Here is a 17,935-nt window from a genome sequence, read left to right as displayed (position 1 = left end):
AGTTTAAAACTGACTGTTTAATTGATGATTATGTTAGTTTGTCCAAATACTTATGAGCCCTTAAAGTTGGGGGACTGTGTGAAGAAATGGTTGTAATTCCTACACGGTTCATACTACATTTTTGAAAAAAAGCCTTAAATGAAAGCTGAGTCTGCACTTTAAGCAGGTATTCATTGTTTCATTTAAAACCCATTGTGGTGGTGTACAGAGCCAAAATGATGACAACTGTATCATTGTCCAAATAATTATGGACCTGACTGTACATGCTGGAGAACTACTGTGGCTTACATGTAAAATCGAATGGTCCTATTTAGAGCCAGTGTTTGAATTGTCCGCTCTGGGCTACTGTAGAACAACTTGGCAAACTCCATGGAAGAGGACCCGCTCCGTATGTAGCTATAAATGGCTCATTCTAAGGATTCTTAGTTTCAAGTGATTATAAATAATTGAAAACTTAGTTATGAATATTATTTTCCATTTCTGCCAATAGATGTCCCGAAATCTTACACAGTGGACCTTTAAGTAAAGGATCTTAGAATGTCTTTCCTTACTGAACAACTGTGCACAAAAAGTCACATTCTTCACTTCAGTGTTGTAGTTATTGACTGTATATAAAGATGGACGACACATCTCCACTTATCCCCGCTGTACAGAAGTAAAGCTAAAATATCCCGGATACAGCTGCTGCCATCTTGCTCTTGTGACGTCTTTCGGAGGCAGAGTCTATGCAGTAGTGAACTCTGCAGTATCAAGTTTCCTGCCCATACACCTGTCCGATCAATCGCTAGCAGCGGCACTCAATGCGAGCCCACCGATTGACTCACACAGTTGTCAATCAAGTTATAATGAGTTGTGATGAGTTTTTATTTTGGCTTATGTTCCATCGGCTAATGTGGAGACGGAGGGCTTTATTGGCGGGCTATACTGCAGCCAGCCACCAGGAGGCAATCTAGATGTTTTGGCTTCACTTTTGGGGAGCTGTCATGTCGTCTGTCTTTATATACAGTCTATGGTTCTAGTCCAAGTTGTATTAAATACCTAATTCCCAGCCTTCTCTACTGATAGAACCAGAGAAACAGTATCTGCTGCAGTTTGTACATGAAAAAGGACTTGGGGTTGTGCATTTCGGTGTAAAGATAAAGAATTCTTTCAGACGAAAGCAACACCAGCCTATGACACAGCTATTTATTTTTTAAATAGCTTTTAGGTTTGTAAAATCTCTCTAGTGAGAGTCCTGTCAGAGAGCCTCCTCTTCATCATGACTTATCACATTCTTACTGTCTGTCTTCCCTTCAGTCTCCCCGGCCCAGCCTGACGTTCTGCGTGAAGACATACGACCGTCTCTTCTTTCTTGTGGCTACCAATCCAGTATCCATGCGAATTTGGATGGATGTCATTGTCACAGCAACAGACGAGCACAGCCGATATTGACCTCTTGCATACGTGACTGTGAGACCCTTGAGTGAAGCTGCTGAGCGGACAATGCAGTGAGTCGTCTGCCCCCGTCTGAGGGGCAGGTTGTGGCTGAGATCCACCTCAGGAGCTGATGCTGTACCTGGACTCATGAATCTGTGGATGGAGGTGCAGTAGTTTGAGGTGCTCGAACACAGCGGAGGAAACTGTTACTTGATGCTCGAGTGGCGGCAGAGGTTCACCACTGAGCTTCAACACACCAGCCTGCACGCTGGGAGTCTGTTACTGGGAGGTTTCACTCTTGGAGCCTGACCTCCCCCTGCTGGTCTGAGTCCAGGATTACAGGAAGACTGGTGTACACTACACTACAACACACTACAACAGGGAGTGGACACAATAATAGCAACACCTGTGCAATATAATGCAATCCAATATAACCATCTAGCAACAAATACACCTTTTCAGACTGTCTTAATTTGTGCTGTGTTTTTGTTGGATTGCTTTATATTGTTTTCACTGCTATGTCCATATCATGTATCTTTGTTTTCATAAGTTAAATTTTCATGAATTAAGTTATTTGGAAATTTATATGGGTTTGATATGCAAATAAATGAAGGCATACACTGTTATGAATGCACTATTAAATGTTTATTCATGAAGAGTTTGCCCTATTTTGCTCTCTTTATTTCCATCTTAAATCTTTAAAAATGTGAAGGAAATACACTGAGGCTACATTTTGCCCGACCTTTGATGCAGTCTTGATGGATTCATGTGTAGCTCCATTGTGATATCAATGGTTTGAGTCTTGCGTAATCTCCATTTTCCCCATTTTTCTTCCAGTTGTGCTTCTTGTAGTCTTACGATACTACACTGACTAACAACAACATTAAACCTCTGCAGGTGAAGTGAGTAACATTGACCCAAACACCTTTGCAGACCAAGTACACCCCCTTATGGCACATTAGTTACCATGATCACCTAAGTCACGTACATGTGCCAGATTTAGCCATACAAGCTAATTTTCATCTGCAGTTCCTGGCAGCTTGATGGTGAAAGTGTATATAAGAGAAAGACAAAATAACATACAAAAGCACAGAAGCACAGATGAAAGCGGATTGATGGCATGTCCATAAGCACAGAGCAAGCACACAACCATAGACAGAAGCACATAACAAGGCACATAAGCAAAAACAACAAGACATAAGCACTATAAATAAAACATGACATAACCATATAACAAAAAACATTAAGGACAACAGCACACAAGATCTGCCACCAGAGACTGCAGGACACCCCGCAAGGTCCTGTGTCCAGAGGAGTCAAATCTGATCCATTCACAGGGCCTCTGACCTGTCGAGGTATGGACACAGGATCTCTAAGGTACCGGCATGTACCATGGATGCTCGACTGGATTGGGGTCTGGGGAATGTGGAGGCCAGGTTGACGCCTTGAACTCTTTGTCACACTCCTTTGGGCTATTCCTGAGCAGGTTTTGTGGTATGGTGTGTTGTATTGTCCAGATGGGGGCTCACTGCCATCGGGAAGTGCTGTTTCCATGAGGGGTTCTGCACCGGTGTTTGGGTGGGTAGTGGCATCCACACAAGGTTTCCTTACAGAACATTGCATTGTAACAAGATGATCTGTGTTATTCACTTCAACTGGTTTCAGTGTTGTGGCTAATCGATGTCAGTTTTAACTATATTTCAGTGGTCATGTGTTGAGTGCCCTGTTTTTACTTATCATTGCTTTTTAATAGCGTTTTGACCAAATATCCTTTCACACTTTCTTCAAAGAAATTGCAGAGATAAACCAGCACACAGCTCACAGGGGCCTAATGTCCTACTTTTGTTGTAGCATTTGACGGTACATACCATTTCCCAAAAATGTGTTAAAGATCTTTATCAAATGATCCGCACTCTCTGACATATGTAACTTCCCTGTTTTCTTACTTTAACATGGTCCCTTTGTAAAGCAGGGTGCACATTTCAACACTAGTTCCTAATTCCTTTGTAGAAAGTTTTTTTTATTGAGTCGCAACAGATTTCTTCCTGCTAGAAAGTTGATGTTAATAGATCTGTTATTCCCCTTAAATATGGTGTGGTTTTAATGTGATGAAACTGACACCAAATTCAGTCTCATTTTGATGTAAATTGTAATATACATCTATCTGCACCAGTCGTGGAGCCTGTGAGCTCATTTCCTGCTCTTTTTAGGTGCTTACTGGCACAGACCAAAATCTTTCTGTGCCATGAACCTTCTGTATTATCATCCTCAGACAATTAACCACTTAAACCTTTTCTGTCTTTTTGTAAAGTCACTTCAACCTGTGTCAGCGCTGCTTCTAAATCAGCTCACAGAGTTTTGAAACATTTCCTATTTGGTGTGTTCAAATGCTTGTGGAAAAACCAACCATATACAGTTGCACAGCTGTCAACACCAGTACACCTTCACATTATCTTGGTTGAAGAGGGTTCAGAAATCCAGCCTGGTCAAACACATGTCACACAGTGACCACTGGAAAGTATTCTACTACTATTGGTGAAAGCACTACTGTACTACAGTGTCTGTTTTTGCTTTTTTTTAACTGAATATCAGTGCTGTTTCTATTTACCCTCAACTTGACCGTCTATTTAAGAAATCAAATTATTTATAATGTGGCTTGCTCCTTTATGCAGGTGACATTCTGTGTCTTTCCTCCTGCATTCCTTTATTTCCTCTTTACCTGATTCCAAATAACAAAATGTTGTGATAAAACAGTAAGTGTGTGAAAAAATTCTGCTTTTTTAATCCTTTTTCTGTCTCTGTCCATTAAAGCCAAAAAGCCCTGAAAAATAATCTTTAAAAAAAAAACACAACTTCTTCTTCTGGTGTCAAAATTTGACACTGACACACGTTGTGTAATTTCCCTAGAAAATAACTGACAGGTCTTGCATTACTGAAGAGAGAGAATCAAAACCCTGTTGTGCTGAACGCCACTCCCCAGACCAATCATACAAGAGCTAAGTGTGTCATCTCCACACTCCACCAGTCTGAAATGACTCAGTTGTTGGATTATTACCACTGACCCTTCAATGCTGGTAAAACCTTAATTTGCTTCTTTATCAAAAACAATTTGATAAGATATCACCACTGAATATACTTTATGCTCAAGTCAGGAGTTGTGTATTTAAATCTCAAATGTGTTCTTTTTTCCTCAGAAAAATAGGACGTCGTATGCTGAACATCATTGTTGGCTGTAAGGTGAGGCTTGATTTTCAGACAGCTCAAATGACTGCATGTCAGATTTATCTTGTTAGTTCATTTTGTAGATTTGTACAGAAATAAATTCTTATTTCATTGTCACAAATGTACTTAAATATATCAACTTAAGCAGCTTAAACACTTTGAAAATACTGGTACATGGAAAATACATAAAGTTCAGTCTTTATTGAGGTTCAAGGTGTCTTTATTCGTGCCCATTTGCTAGATCACTACTTTTACACTGAATTTCATCTCTTTTATTCTTGTAATATTTCATCACTGCAACATTGTTCTGCATACTTGCTGTCTAGATCATAGTTTGCATACTTATGCAAACAATTTCATATGACCCGTAGAAAACTTCCTCGTGTTTGCTTGCTTATAACAGCAAAGGGAAGCACATTATTTTCCCAGCTACAGTAATATGTTACTTCACTGCCGCACTACAACTTAATGTAATATTGAATAATGTTAAAACAACAACTTTGTAAGTGAATACTTTGACTTTTGAGAGTCCATTCAAATTATGCTGCAAAACATGTTTTCTTACATATAATTCTGAATGCTTTGTATGTCTTTAAGAATTCATATGAGCATGGTAGTACCTCTCTACTGTTAAATACTTTAAACAGTACAAATACTAGGAATCACTTTCAGCAACAAAAAAATGTAACAAGACGAAGAAATGGTCAAATAATGATCTTTCACTTTGTGTGTCGGATTGACGAAGTATAATTTTCCTCTAAAAACAGGATTTATTCTTTATTACCCTGGCTGTTCATAACGTAATGGTTAAAGGCTAACTTCACTATTTTCAACCTGGACCCTGTTTCCCATGTTTTTGTGTCTAAGTGACTAATTAAACAACAATTTTTGAAAGTGTTCAGGTATCGAGCCAGAGCGCTGCAGCCAGCAGCAGTGAAACAGGCTATGATGTAATCCCTGCGGGCAACTGGGTATAGCCAATGTACATCCACTGAAAGTGTCTGATAACACTATGGCAAGGATCCCTACAGTCATAGATGTTTTTGTTAAATAGTAAGATTTTCTTTTTTTTAACCAGAAACAAGCCTTAAGCCCAGTTCAGACCAAAGATTCGCCATGAGACAAGATGAAACAGGCAACTACCTGCGAATCACCGTTCTGCAACGCTCTAAAAACCTGCTGGTTCATCTTTCCACTGTTTTAACAATTAGCAACTCTGATTTGGTTGAAATAAAGTTTTAATTCACTCAGTCAAATGTGAAAATATTTTGGCCCTATACATTCTGAAATTACTGTTTATTTAAATGGAGTTAACTGAAAAGGATGTTACTCCTTCACAAAAGGTCTATCTGTGTAGGAATCCTTTCATAACGTTGTCAGAAACTTGAAATAACAATTTAAGCCTTTCAGTGGCAAAAAACAAGCACTTTTAGTGGATGTACACTGACAGTGCTCAGTTGCCTGTAAGGGTTACATTGCAGCCTGTTTCGGGGTTGCTGCCTGCAGCCATCTTGCTCAATACAAGACCAGTTTCAAAAATTGCTGTTTCCATTAGCCACTGAGACACAAAACATGGGAAAATGGTCCAGGTTGGAAAATACCAAAGTCACCCTTTAACCAAGAATAATAATTATCAGATTTTTTGTGTGTCTGGTACCTTTTTTTTAGGATCATCAACCTGACAGAAAAGTATGACAGGTGCTGTAAAGGTTTTGCTCATGTGCTGTCTATTTCAAGGTAGGCTTTTTGGATGCCTTCAAATGATTATAATTTCTCACAAACTTTTTTGGGTGTTCTATTTGGATGGTTTAGTTTCCCTTAAATAATGATAATTTTGTGACGTTTACTACTGGTTGGAATACTTATATTCATGTTAGCCTTGGCTTGCACTTATTTTGTTGCTTTTGTTTCACCTCAGGTATCTTGTGCCAACAATGGGCAGCCTTCATGCCTCAGACAGTCGAGGGACTAAGTGGATCCTGTGTGATGATCCCCTGCACTTTCACCTTGCTCTCAGGCTGGGATCAACACCTGGATGATTCGTGTAGAGCTATTTGGAAGAGAGGTTGGAGACGAACGCAGGTGTTTGATTCCAGCCTCACTGGAGAACTCGCGAGCTCTAATATCCTGCAAGGAAACCTAACGGGGATCTTGCATGAGAAGGACTGCACCACCATCTTCAACAACCTGTCACCGGACGATGATGAGAGCTATTACTTCAGACTGCAGTGTGACAACAATCTGAAGTTCAACTTCAGAACGAGTGTTGCTATCACCACTCAAAGTTTGTGTTTTGTCCTGTAACTCTTCCACATGTAAACCCACATCTTTTGGAATGTCTCTTGCCATTTCCTCCTTGTTTTTACTCCTCAGATTCACTGCCCAAACCCACCATAACTCCATCCAGGCTGGAGGTAGAAGAAGGCACTCCAGTGAAGTTGAACTGCACGGCTGTAGCTCCCTGTCCTGTTCTTCCACCAGTTCTTACTTGGACCCCCAGTATAGGTGACACTGACGAGAACATGGAAACTAAATTTGTGACCTCTGTGATGAACTTCACAGCCTCGTACCTCCACAATGGACAAAGGTTCTCATGCACCGCTCTCTACATCCGACAAGCTGGCAACAGAGACCTTCTGTATGAAAAGAGCTTGACCCTCCATGTTCTTTGTGAGTATGTTTCTGGCATTTTCTGTGTCTAATTGCTGTGTTGGGTGTTGTTTCAGATCACAGCCTATCATGTCATCTCATTTTATATAATGTGATGCTAAGACATGTTGTAAAAGATTCCATTTGTGTGGTTGTTAATCACTATACTGGCATGGGCTGCACAGTCAGCATTGTTGCCTCACAGCAAGAGGGTTACTGGTTCGAACCTGGGGTGGGGGAGTTTGTATGTTCTCCCCATGACAGTGTTGGTTTTCTCTGGGTAGTCCAGCTTCCTCCTACAGTTCAAAGACATGCAGGTTAAGTCAATTGGTGACTCTAAATTGGCCGTAGGTGTGAATGTGAGCAACCTGTCCAGGGTGTACCCCGCCTTTCGCTGTCAGCTGGGATAGCCTAACAGGATAAGCGGTTTTGGAAAATGAATGAATACATGAACTATTTTGGCATGTCAAGCTCGGTCTCACTCCGAAGTCGTTGAAATCTGGCGCTTGGGCTGTGACTTGCAACGTCAGAAACCAACAAAAAAAGGCATCCTTTAATGTTGCCATGATACGCAGCCGGTTGCTGTTATAGTTTAATGGGACCCGGCGGCATCAGGGGGAAACGCAGCGGGACAAGGATGAAAGTTAAGGCGGTGAAAGTTTGAGTGGGGTGTGCGGGAAGGGTGGTGGATGGGTCCAACAAACATCAACTTTCACCCGATAAACCGCTGTTCGCGTCCTATAAGTTTCTAAAGTCAAACCCTATTCTTTTTTTCCTAAACCTAACCACCTGCTTTTGTTGTTGAAGGAGAAAAAAAGTTGTACCTACGTAGTGCATTTATTTTGAAAGAGACTGTATATAAAAGTTACATTTCCTGTGCAAACAGAAGTGAATCTTGAAAGAAGACAATGCATGTAACAGGCAGAGCTTAACATCACAATGTCCCAGAATGTCAAAAACCAATGCACCCAGGGTACCTTGCATATCATATGTGGACGTGGAAAGTCCATGACCAAAATGTATGTGACAAGGTCAGAGTGAGAATGTGCTAGCATGTCATATGTCCCAGTATGTGGGATATGTAAAATAAAGTATTGTTTAGATGCCACTGGTGCCGCAAGACTGATGCCACTCCTACATCTGTCCCTGAAATATATACCTCTAAAGCTCACAAGACTTTCAAAATTCTTTTTCAGATCCTCCAAATAACACATCAGTTAGCGACCCTGGCCCTGTAAGAGAGGGCAACTCAGTGACTCTGACCTGCAGCGCCAACGCAAATCCAGCCGTAGACAGCTACACCTGGTACAAAGTGGATGGAGAGCAGGTGTCAGCAGTAGGTTCGAAGTACAGGCTTTCAACTACGGTCTCAGAAGTGGACAGCAGATTTTTCTGCAAAGCCAGTAACGGATATGGAACCCAGAACTCATCCATCACACAGATAGATGTACAATGTAAGTCAGAGTGACACAGAAGCACAGATGACAAATAATGTCCAGTAACACTGACTGAAACCATACTTGTTTGTTTTTCCAGTTCCTCCCAAGGACACCAGAGTAATTGTTGACCCTAGTGGTCCAATACTGGAAGGCAGCTTTGTTTCTCTGCTCTGCGAGAGCCGTGCCAACCCACCTGTGACCAACTACACCTGGTACAAAGATAACGAGGAGGAGACGGAGCTTGGATCAAGTCTGGTTATAAACAATGTCGACCCGAGCCATAGTGGTGACTACCACTGTACGGCAAAAAGTGAGCTGGGGGAGGAAATCTCACCGCAGATTCAGCTGGACATTCAGTGTAAGTTCATTTTTCACAGTAAAGACTTTACACAAACAACAAAACTGTATGTTTCCAGTGTGTTCATATGCTGTATATAACTACTGTACATCCAGCTGTGGTCACCCAAACATGATCTGAAGCCAAGACTCAGTCACAGGGCAACACTACAGTGTCTGGACTTTGGACAGTAACGCATTGTGGCAATGCGTGACAACCTCAAAATCCTTTCTATGTCAGTGGTCCATCATGACTGAGCTCTGTTGTATAGTACGTCCACATGTGTGCCACTGTGTTCATTAATGTGTAGATGTTTTGTTTGGATTCTGTCTTTATTAAGACGTCTTTTTCAACCAAATAAAATGAAAAGGTTGTCTCGGTTTACTGAAAAGGCAACTCAAAGTAAACCTTTATAGTATCTATACATAAATCTTTTGTTTTCTCTGCAGACTTGGTTATTTTTCTTTCTTTACGTTTTGCTTCTCGTTATTAAAAAGTAGCCTCCATTAATCATTCAGTATTGGTATACTGGATCATATCACATGATCTTCATCAGCAAAACCCTTATTCACTTTAGGGCCTTCTTATCTGTGGTGGCTTAAAGGGACAGTTCCCCCCAAAATGAAACATACATATTTTTCCTTTTACCTGTAGGGCTATTTATCAGTCTAGATTGTTTTGGTGTGAGTTTCCGAGTGTTGGAGATACCGGCCTCAGAGATGTCTGCCCTCTCTAAAATGCAATGGACCTAGATGGCACTGTGATGGCTGTGGTGCTTTAAGACTTCCTCCCCAAACAGCAATGTCTCTTCCAAAGACCTTGTTCCAAGCAGTTTCATGCAGGAACTATTTTCTTTCGACCCAACTACACCCACCAACTGTATCACCGCAAAGAAGGTAGTGTGTATCTACTGCTAGCACCACTGGGCTAGCTAACGTTAAAGCCCAGCTGAGGAGGATGCCATTAATGTTTACATCTCGGACCGCATCGGGTTGTTTTCCTTATATTTAATTTAATTTAATTTTAAAAATTTGATATACTTTATAAATCCCCCTGAGGGCAAATTCAATTTTTTCACTCTTTTTCACGGGGACTTGAACAGACGACCCTCCGGTTTCTCAACCCAAGTCCCTAAGGACTGTAAATCTCCCACCACACAAATAAACGAGTCCAGAAAACTTTCAAACTCTCAAAAATCCTCCTAAAAAGAACAATGTGAATAATATCATAATCTTGTATTCTCATCCAACCACAATGGGGGACACCAATTTGAGGTAGCAAAACAAACCTTGAATTTACAAATCCCTACAGCCCACAAACCTCTTGTGAATCATCCTAAAAATAATTTGCTTGTTAAATGTATTGTGCATTCCCAACATACAGTAAAAACCTTAGGCTTGGACACATGACTAACAGAAACATCATCTTTTTCAGATCCCCCTAAGAACACCTCAGTGTCTGCTGACCCCTCTGGTCCAGTGAAGGATGGCAGCTCTGTAACTCTGACCTGCACAAGCATCGCCAATCCAGCAGCGATTAACGTCACCTGGTTCAGAGTGGCTGGAAGAGAGAAAGAAGTGGTGGGCTTTGAGGGAGACTTCACCTTCAATGTGACCAAACTCTCAGAGGATCAGTATTACTGTGAAGCTCTGAATGTCCACGGAGCTGAATACTCAGAGCCTGCAAGCATTGATGTCACATGTGAGATTTATTCATCTTTTATTCATTTTAAGCCTTGAATACTCCCAACATGTTTGACCAAGAATTTACAAGTAGCCATTTACCCTCTCTGTCTCAGTTCCTCCAGAGATCTTGCCTTCGTCCCACTGTGTCAAGATTTTATCCCTGCTCCGATGTACCTGTGACAGCCAGGGGAACCCGCCTCCCTCCCTAGTCTGGGAATTGGCCGGAGAGCCTGTGAATCACTCTGCTGTCATCCCAATCAGGGAAGTTCCCCTGGGAAGCGTGGGCATGAGGAGTCTCATCACCCTGTACCATCTTGACGAAGACATGCCCACTCTGGTCTGCCTCAGCTTCAACTCACTGGGCTCTGATAATTTTGCATTCAATATATCTTCCAGCGAAACACAGCTAGGTGAAGGAATCTGCAGGATGCTGCATTTATATCAATCTTTTCTTCTGCATACTCTGCCTCTCTCTCATTTTACTGACTCATATGGTTTGTGTTCACTTTTCAGACCTCCGTGCTGTTACGATCGGCTCTGCAGTGGGAGCAGTGGGGATGGTGCTGGTGTGTGTCCCACTGCTGCTGCTCTTTTGCAGGTAAGAAACATGAAAACACAGCTGAGAGGACATGAGCTAGCACCCATAATACCCTACTGTTAAGAGGACATACTGAAAAGTGGTTTGAAAATGAGACAGAAATACATTTTGAGTTTGTTGTTGTGGGTGTGACTTGGATTGTGACCAGGCTTGCAATAAGTTTCATCGGGCACCCATGGCTGCCCCAGAACATCTCTCAATATGACCATGAACTGAGAGACTTTAATAAAAAATGTAAATTACTGTACATATAACTATTGCTTTTTGTGTTGATTATAGGAAACGGAAAGGCAGCCATTCACCCGACAAGGGAATGGTGGACACTTCCGACTGTTTAGTTACTAATGGGGTGAGTTTATGTCCTTGCACAAAACCTATGTAAGCATGTAGGTTCAAACTTAAGACGCACAAACACCTTCACATAACCTATGAGCAATGAATTTTAAGTACAAGTAAAACTTTTCAGAAAATTATCTTTTTACTGTCAAATCTGTATTTCATGAGTTAAAAAGTCATAAACAATTCACTACAGTGATATCAATGTCACAGTAGTGTGTAATATAAACATCATAGTATAGTAGAAAACTATAGTATAGTATGCCATGAAGACATGATAATATAATATACCATAAAAATGTCTTAGTGTAGTAAAATGTTAAAGTATAGAATGCAGTATAAACATCAGTACCAAATGCCCTAAAAATGTGATAGTCATAGTCATGAGACATGTCATAGTAAGTACCCATTAAATGTTATAGTATACTAAAACGCAACAGTAAATTACGCCACAACAAATTCATAGTATAGAATGCCATGCAAACGTCTATTTACAGTATGCTATAAAAATCTTATAGTATAGTTAGATGTGAAAATGTCATAGTATAACATGCATTTTTACAGCATGCTTTACAGTAACATTTTAGTTTTCTATAACATACATTGGTATATTCTATGGTATACTACACCACAACATTTAAGACATGCTATACTATGACATTTTATGGCATACAAACTATGATGTTTTATGGCATACTATACTATGATTTTTTACAGCAAATTCATAATGTTTTACTATACTATGACTTTTCTATGGCAAATTATACTATAACATTTTTAGACCCACTTCACTATAATATTTTAGAATACTATGATGTAGGCAAGACATACTATACTGTGACATTTTTATGGAATCCTTTACTATGAAGTTTTCATGGCACATTATACTATGTTTGATATGTTTCAATGGCATGCTATGACAAAGTTATGGCACTCTATACTATGATGTTTTGATGACATACTATAAAATTTAAAATCCTAGTATAGTATGCCATGTAATCTTCACAGAAGGGCATGTCATAAAATTGTCTTAGTGTAGTAAAACTGACAAGGGTGACATACTATACTATGACATTTTTATGACATGCTTTACAATGACATCTTTATGAGATACTATACTATGACATTTGTATAAGATACTATAACATGCTTATGACATGCCATACTATGACATTTTTATGGCATACTCTGCTATGACATTTTTATGACATGCTATACTATGACGTTTTTATGGCATGCTATTCTATGACGTTTTCATGACATGCTACACTTGCTATACTACGATATTTTTTTGACATGCTATACTATGACAGGCTATAATTTGACATTTTTATCACATGCTATTCTATGATGTATTTATGACATGCTGTACTTTGACATGCTACACTATGATTTTTTTTGATATGCTATACTACGACATTTTTATGACATGCTATACTTTGACATTTTTTTGACATGCTATACTATATTTTTTTTGACATGCTATACTATGACGTATTTATGACATGCTATACTGACATTTTTTTTGACATACCATACTATGATATTTTTTTGACATGCTATACTACGACATTTTTATGACATGCTATACTATGACATTTTTTTGATATGCATTTCTTTGACATTTTTATTACACGCTTTACTTTGACATTTTATGACATGCTTTACGATTACATTTTGATGACATGCCATACTATGACATTTTTGTGACATGATATGACATTTTTTTCACATGCTATACTATGACATTTTTATGACACGTATACTATGACATTTTTATGACATGCTTTACAATTACATTTTTATGACATGCTTTACTATGACATTTTTATGACATGCTTTACTATGACATTTTTATGACATGCTATACTATGACATTTTTTGACATGATATACTATGACAGTTTTTTCACATGTTATACTATGACATTTTATGACATGCTTTACTATTACATTTTTATGACATGCCATGTTATGACATTTTTTTGACGTGCCATACTATGATATTTTTTTGACATGCTATACTATGACGTATTTATGACATGCTATACTTTGACATTGTTTTGACATGCTATACTATGACATTTTTATGACATGCTATACTATGACGTATTTATGACATGATATACTATGACGTATTTATGACATGCTATACTATGACATTTTTATGACATGCTATACTATGACATTTTTTGACAAGACATACTATGACAGTTTTTTCACGTTTTACTATGACATTTTTGTGACATGATATGACATTTTTTTCACATGCTATACTATGACATTTTTATGACACGTATACTATGACATTTTTATGACATGCTTTACTATTACATTTTTATGACATACTTTACTATGACATTTTTATGACATGCTATACTATGGCATTTTTTGACATGATATACTATGACAGTTTTTTCACGTTATACTATAACATTTTTATGACACGCTTGACTTTGACATTTTATGACATGCTTTACTATTACATTTTTATGACATGCTATATCATGACATTTTTTTGACATGCCATACTATGATATTTTTTTGACATGCTATACTATGACGTATTTATGACATGCAATAATTTGACATTTTTTTGACATGCTATACTATGACGTTTTTATGACACGCTTTACTATTACATTTTTATGACATGCTTTACTATGACATTTTTATGACATGCTATACTATGACATTTTTTCACATGACATACTATGACAGTTTTTTCACATGCTATACTATGACATTTTTTGACATATGACATTTTTTTCACATGCTATACTATGACGTTTTTATGACATGCTATACTTTGACATTTTTTTGACATGCTATACTATGACGTTTTTATGACACGCTTTACTATTACATTTTTATGACATGCTTTACTATGACATTTTATGACATGCTTTACTATTACATTTTGATGACATGCCATACTATGACATTTTTTTCACATGCTTTACTATTACATTTTTATGACATGCTTTACTATTACATTTTGATCACATGCTATACTATGACATTTTTTTCACATGCTATACTATGACATTTTTATGACACGTATACAATGACATTTTTATGACATGCTATACTATGACATTTTTATGACACGTATACAATGACATTTTTATGACAGACATGCTATACTATGACATTTTTATGACACGTATACAATGACATTTTTATGACATGCTTAACTATTACATTTTTATGACATGCTTTACTATGACATTTTTATGACATGCTATACTATGATATTTTTTTCACATGCTATACTATGACATTTTTATGACATGCTTTACTATTACATTTTGATGACATGCTATACTACGACATTTTTATGACATGCTATACTATGACATTTTTATGATATGCATTTCTTTGACATTTTTATGACATGCTAAACTATGACATTTTTATGACATGTTATACTATGACATTTTTTGACGTGATATATTGTGATATTTTTTTCACATGCAATACTATGACATTTTTTGACATATGACATTTTTTTCACATGCTATACTCTGACATTTTTATGACATGCTTTACTATTACATTTTTATGACATGCTTTACTATTACATTTTGATCACATGCTATAGTATGACATTTTTATGACATGTTATACTATGACATTTTTTGACGTGATATATTGTGATGTTTTTTTCACATGCAATACTATGACATTTTGATCACATGCTATACTATGACATTTTTGCAATACTATGACATTTTGATCACATGCTATACTATGACATTTTTGATGACATGCTATACTATGACATTTTTATGACATGCTATACTATGACATTTTTGATGACATGCTATACTATGACATTTTTATGACATGCTTTACTATTACATTTTTATGACATGCTTTACTATTACATTTTGATCACATGCTATACTATGACATTTTTTATGATATGCTTTACTATGACATTTTTATGACATGCTATACTATGACATTTTTTGACATGACATACTATGACAGTTTTTTCACATGCTATACTATGACATTTTTTGACATATGACATTTTTTTCACATGCTATACTCTGACATTTTTATGACATGCTTTACTATGACATTTTATGACATGCTTTACTATTACATTTTGATGACATGCCATACTATGACATTTTTTTCACATGCTTTACTATTACATTTTTATGACATGCTTTACTATTACATTTTGATCACATGCTATACTATGACATTTTTTTCACATGCTATACTATGACATTTTTATGACACGTATACAATGACATTTTTATGACATTCTTAACTATTACATTTTTATGACATGCTTACATTACTCAAACAAATCTCCTTTTTTTTCTCCTGTAGACAACCTCTTCGAATGTGGATGTGATTTATGCCAATAAAGCCATTCTGGAAGACGAAGGAGTGACAAATTCTTTAAAACAGGATGTGATTCATGACAATAAAGCCACTATGGAGGAGAAAGGAGTGATCAATTTGTCCAAAGAAGATGTGATTTATGACAATAAAGCCACTGTGGAAGGGGGAGGAGTAGCTGAGGAAGACCTTCTCCAGTATGCAAAAGTGGACTTTGCTAAACTCCAGGCCAAATCTCAGGGTAAGCTTGGGGAAGAGGAGATCAGAGGCCTGGCCTCCAAGACGTCTGAGTATGCTGAGATCCGTCTGCAGTCCTGAGGAAGCAACGGAGACGCAACGGAAGAAGAGACAGTTGCTGACACTCATTTGGGACAAGAGAAAGACACTGATGGTCTTATTGTAGACGAAAAGATTAAGGATTAAGTATGGGGGAAATGGTATTTGAAACAAAGGATCCTGGACTTTAAACAGCTAGGAGACTTCACCAGATCTCACTTTAGTTTTATTACAGTCAGCTGAGCTCAAAAAGTCTGCAGCAGTGGAGGCAGAAACTGCACTGCAGGCAACTTATTTAAAGTCAGTAAAACACACTGGTGGCTTCAAGGTTAGTTCTGAACTTTTGTCACTGTAATTTCTTTGGTTTCTCTTTACTGAATATATGCAAAGCTAAACAAAATAACCATTAAAGGTATTTTGAATAAATATAGTAGGTAGTTACCCCACAATCAACCATAACAGCAAATTCTCCCTTCAAACTCACAACCTTTATTCTTCTTTGTGGTTCAATACTATAGAAAAATCCTGCCACATTTAATTATTGTTGATATTTAATATTTCACTGCTAACTTTGTCAATTTATCAAATAAAACCTTTTTGCAGAGGAAAGAAGCAGTTACACACTTTGTCTGACTTTTTTTTATTGACAGTTTTGTATTTATTTTGTGTTAAAGTTCCAGCATGTAGGATTTAGTGGCATCTAGACGTAATAATGTAGAGCTGAAATTTCTCCCGCATGCAAACCACAAAAACACGAACGGACCGATCTCGAGTTTTTTTATTTGTCTGTTCTGGGCTACTTTAGAACAACATGGAGGACTTTGGGAAGAGGACCTACTCTGTCTGTATGTATAAATATACAGCTGGTACTAAGGTAATGAAAACACAATGATTCTTATTTTCAGGTGATTATAAACTAATGAAATAATAATGAATATTAAATACCATTTCCATCAATAGATGCCCCTAAGCCCCACACACTGGACTATATGTAAATGTTTGTGCTTGTTTAAAAAAAAAAGAAAGAAAGACAGACATTCTTTCTGCTCTTTGGTCGGCAGTTACATAGTTACGTACAAAAGCTGAACTCAAAGCCTGTCATGAAATGATGCAATATTCATATGACACATTGTTTTAACATGTATGTTTCAGAAAAAAGCCTCAGTAAAGAACTGCTGCACAGCATAACAGTATTAAAGCTATTTCATCTTCTGCTGTTCATAAATGTCATCATGTCAATAAATGTTTTATCTGCTAGTGCATACGTTCTTGTAGAATGCAGGAATCTGTTTGGTACTTGACACTGCATGTTCATAAAAGCAAAAAGGCACTGAAAATGGTGTATTTGGAGTGAAAAAAAATTAAAGTGGTGAAATCCCAGTTAGAAAATGACTCGACTTGTACAGTAAGACTATGCCAGAAAAATTCCGTAGGATAGTGTGCCATAAAATTGTCATAATATAGCGTTTCATGAAGACATCATAGTATAGCATGTCAAAAAATGCCAAAGGATAGTGTGCCATAAAAACGTCATAGTATACCATGCCGTAAAAATGTCATAGTATAGCATGTCATAAAAACGTCATAGTATAGTATGTCACAAAAACTTCAAAGAA

The 17,935-nt window shown here is 37.7% G+C and overlaps 2 protein-coding genes across 3 annotated transcripts in view; both read left to right on the top strand.

Annotated features, from left to right (window-relative positions):
• Positions 1-2,074, top strand: part of phldb3 (pleckstrin homology-like domain, family B, member 3) — a 42,148-nt gene extending 40,074 nt beyond the window's left edge. For both annotated transcript variants that reach the window (XM_050046771.1, XM_050046769.1), the window contains exon 15: positions 1,297-2,074. In XM_050046771.1, coding sequence (XP_049902728.1) covers positions 1,297-1,431 — 135 coding nt within the window. In that variant the 3' untranslated portion in view covers positions 1,432-2,074. The remainder of the gene's footprint in view (positions 1-1,296) is intronic.
• A 2,337-nt stretch (positions 2,075-4,411) lies between these two features.
• LOC126391810 (B-cell receptor CD22-like) lies at positions 4,412-17,516 on the top strand. Its single transcript, XM_050046758.1, has 12 exons — positions 4,412-4,490; positions 4,611-4,653; positions 6,307-6,375; positions 6,557-6,922; positions 7,012-7,308; positions 8,484-8,741; positions 8,824-9,084; positions 10,498-10,764; positions 10,862-11,158; positions 11,262-11,346; positions 11,626-11,695; positions 16,032-17,516. Exons 3-12 carry the CDS (start codon positions 6,330-6,332, stop codon positions 16,359-16,361), a joined length of 2,277 nt encoding a protein of 758 aa, XP_049902715.1. The 5' UTR covers positions 4,412-4,490; positions 4,611-4,653; positions 6,307-6,329; the 3' UTR covers positions 16,362-17,516.
• Positions 17,517-17,935: the final 419 nt, after the last annotated feature.

The sequence above is a fragment of the Epinephelus moara genome, chromosome 6, assembly GCF_006386435.1.
Source record: "Epinephelus moara isolate mb chromosome 6, YSFRI_EMoa_1.0, whole genome shotgun sequence".
NCBI lineage: Eukaryota > Metazoa > Chordata > Actinopteri > Perciformes > Serranidae > Epinephelus > Epinephelus moara.
The sequence above is the reverse complement of the archived record's forward strand: the minus strand, read 5'-3'. Positions and strand labels throughout refer to the sequence as shown.

What these genes read in the sequence shown, in the direction of transcription:
- LOC126391810 (XM_050046758.1), top strand. Translation starts at nt 6,330, where the DNA reads ATGACAGGTGCTGTAAAGGTTTTGCTCATGTGCTGTCTATTTCAAG. An exon ending in TTCCAGCGAAACACAGCTAG is followed by an intron (nt 11,159 to 11,261) that starts GTGAAGGAATCT and finishes TTCACTTTTCAG; the next exon opens with ACCTCCGTGCTGTTACGATC. An exon ending in CTGCTGCTGCTCTTTTGCAG is followed by an intron (nt 11,347 to 11,625) that starts GTAAGAAACATG and finishes TGTTGATTATAG; the next exon opens with GAAACGGAAAGGCAGCCATT.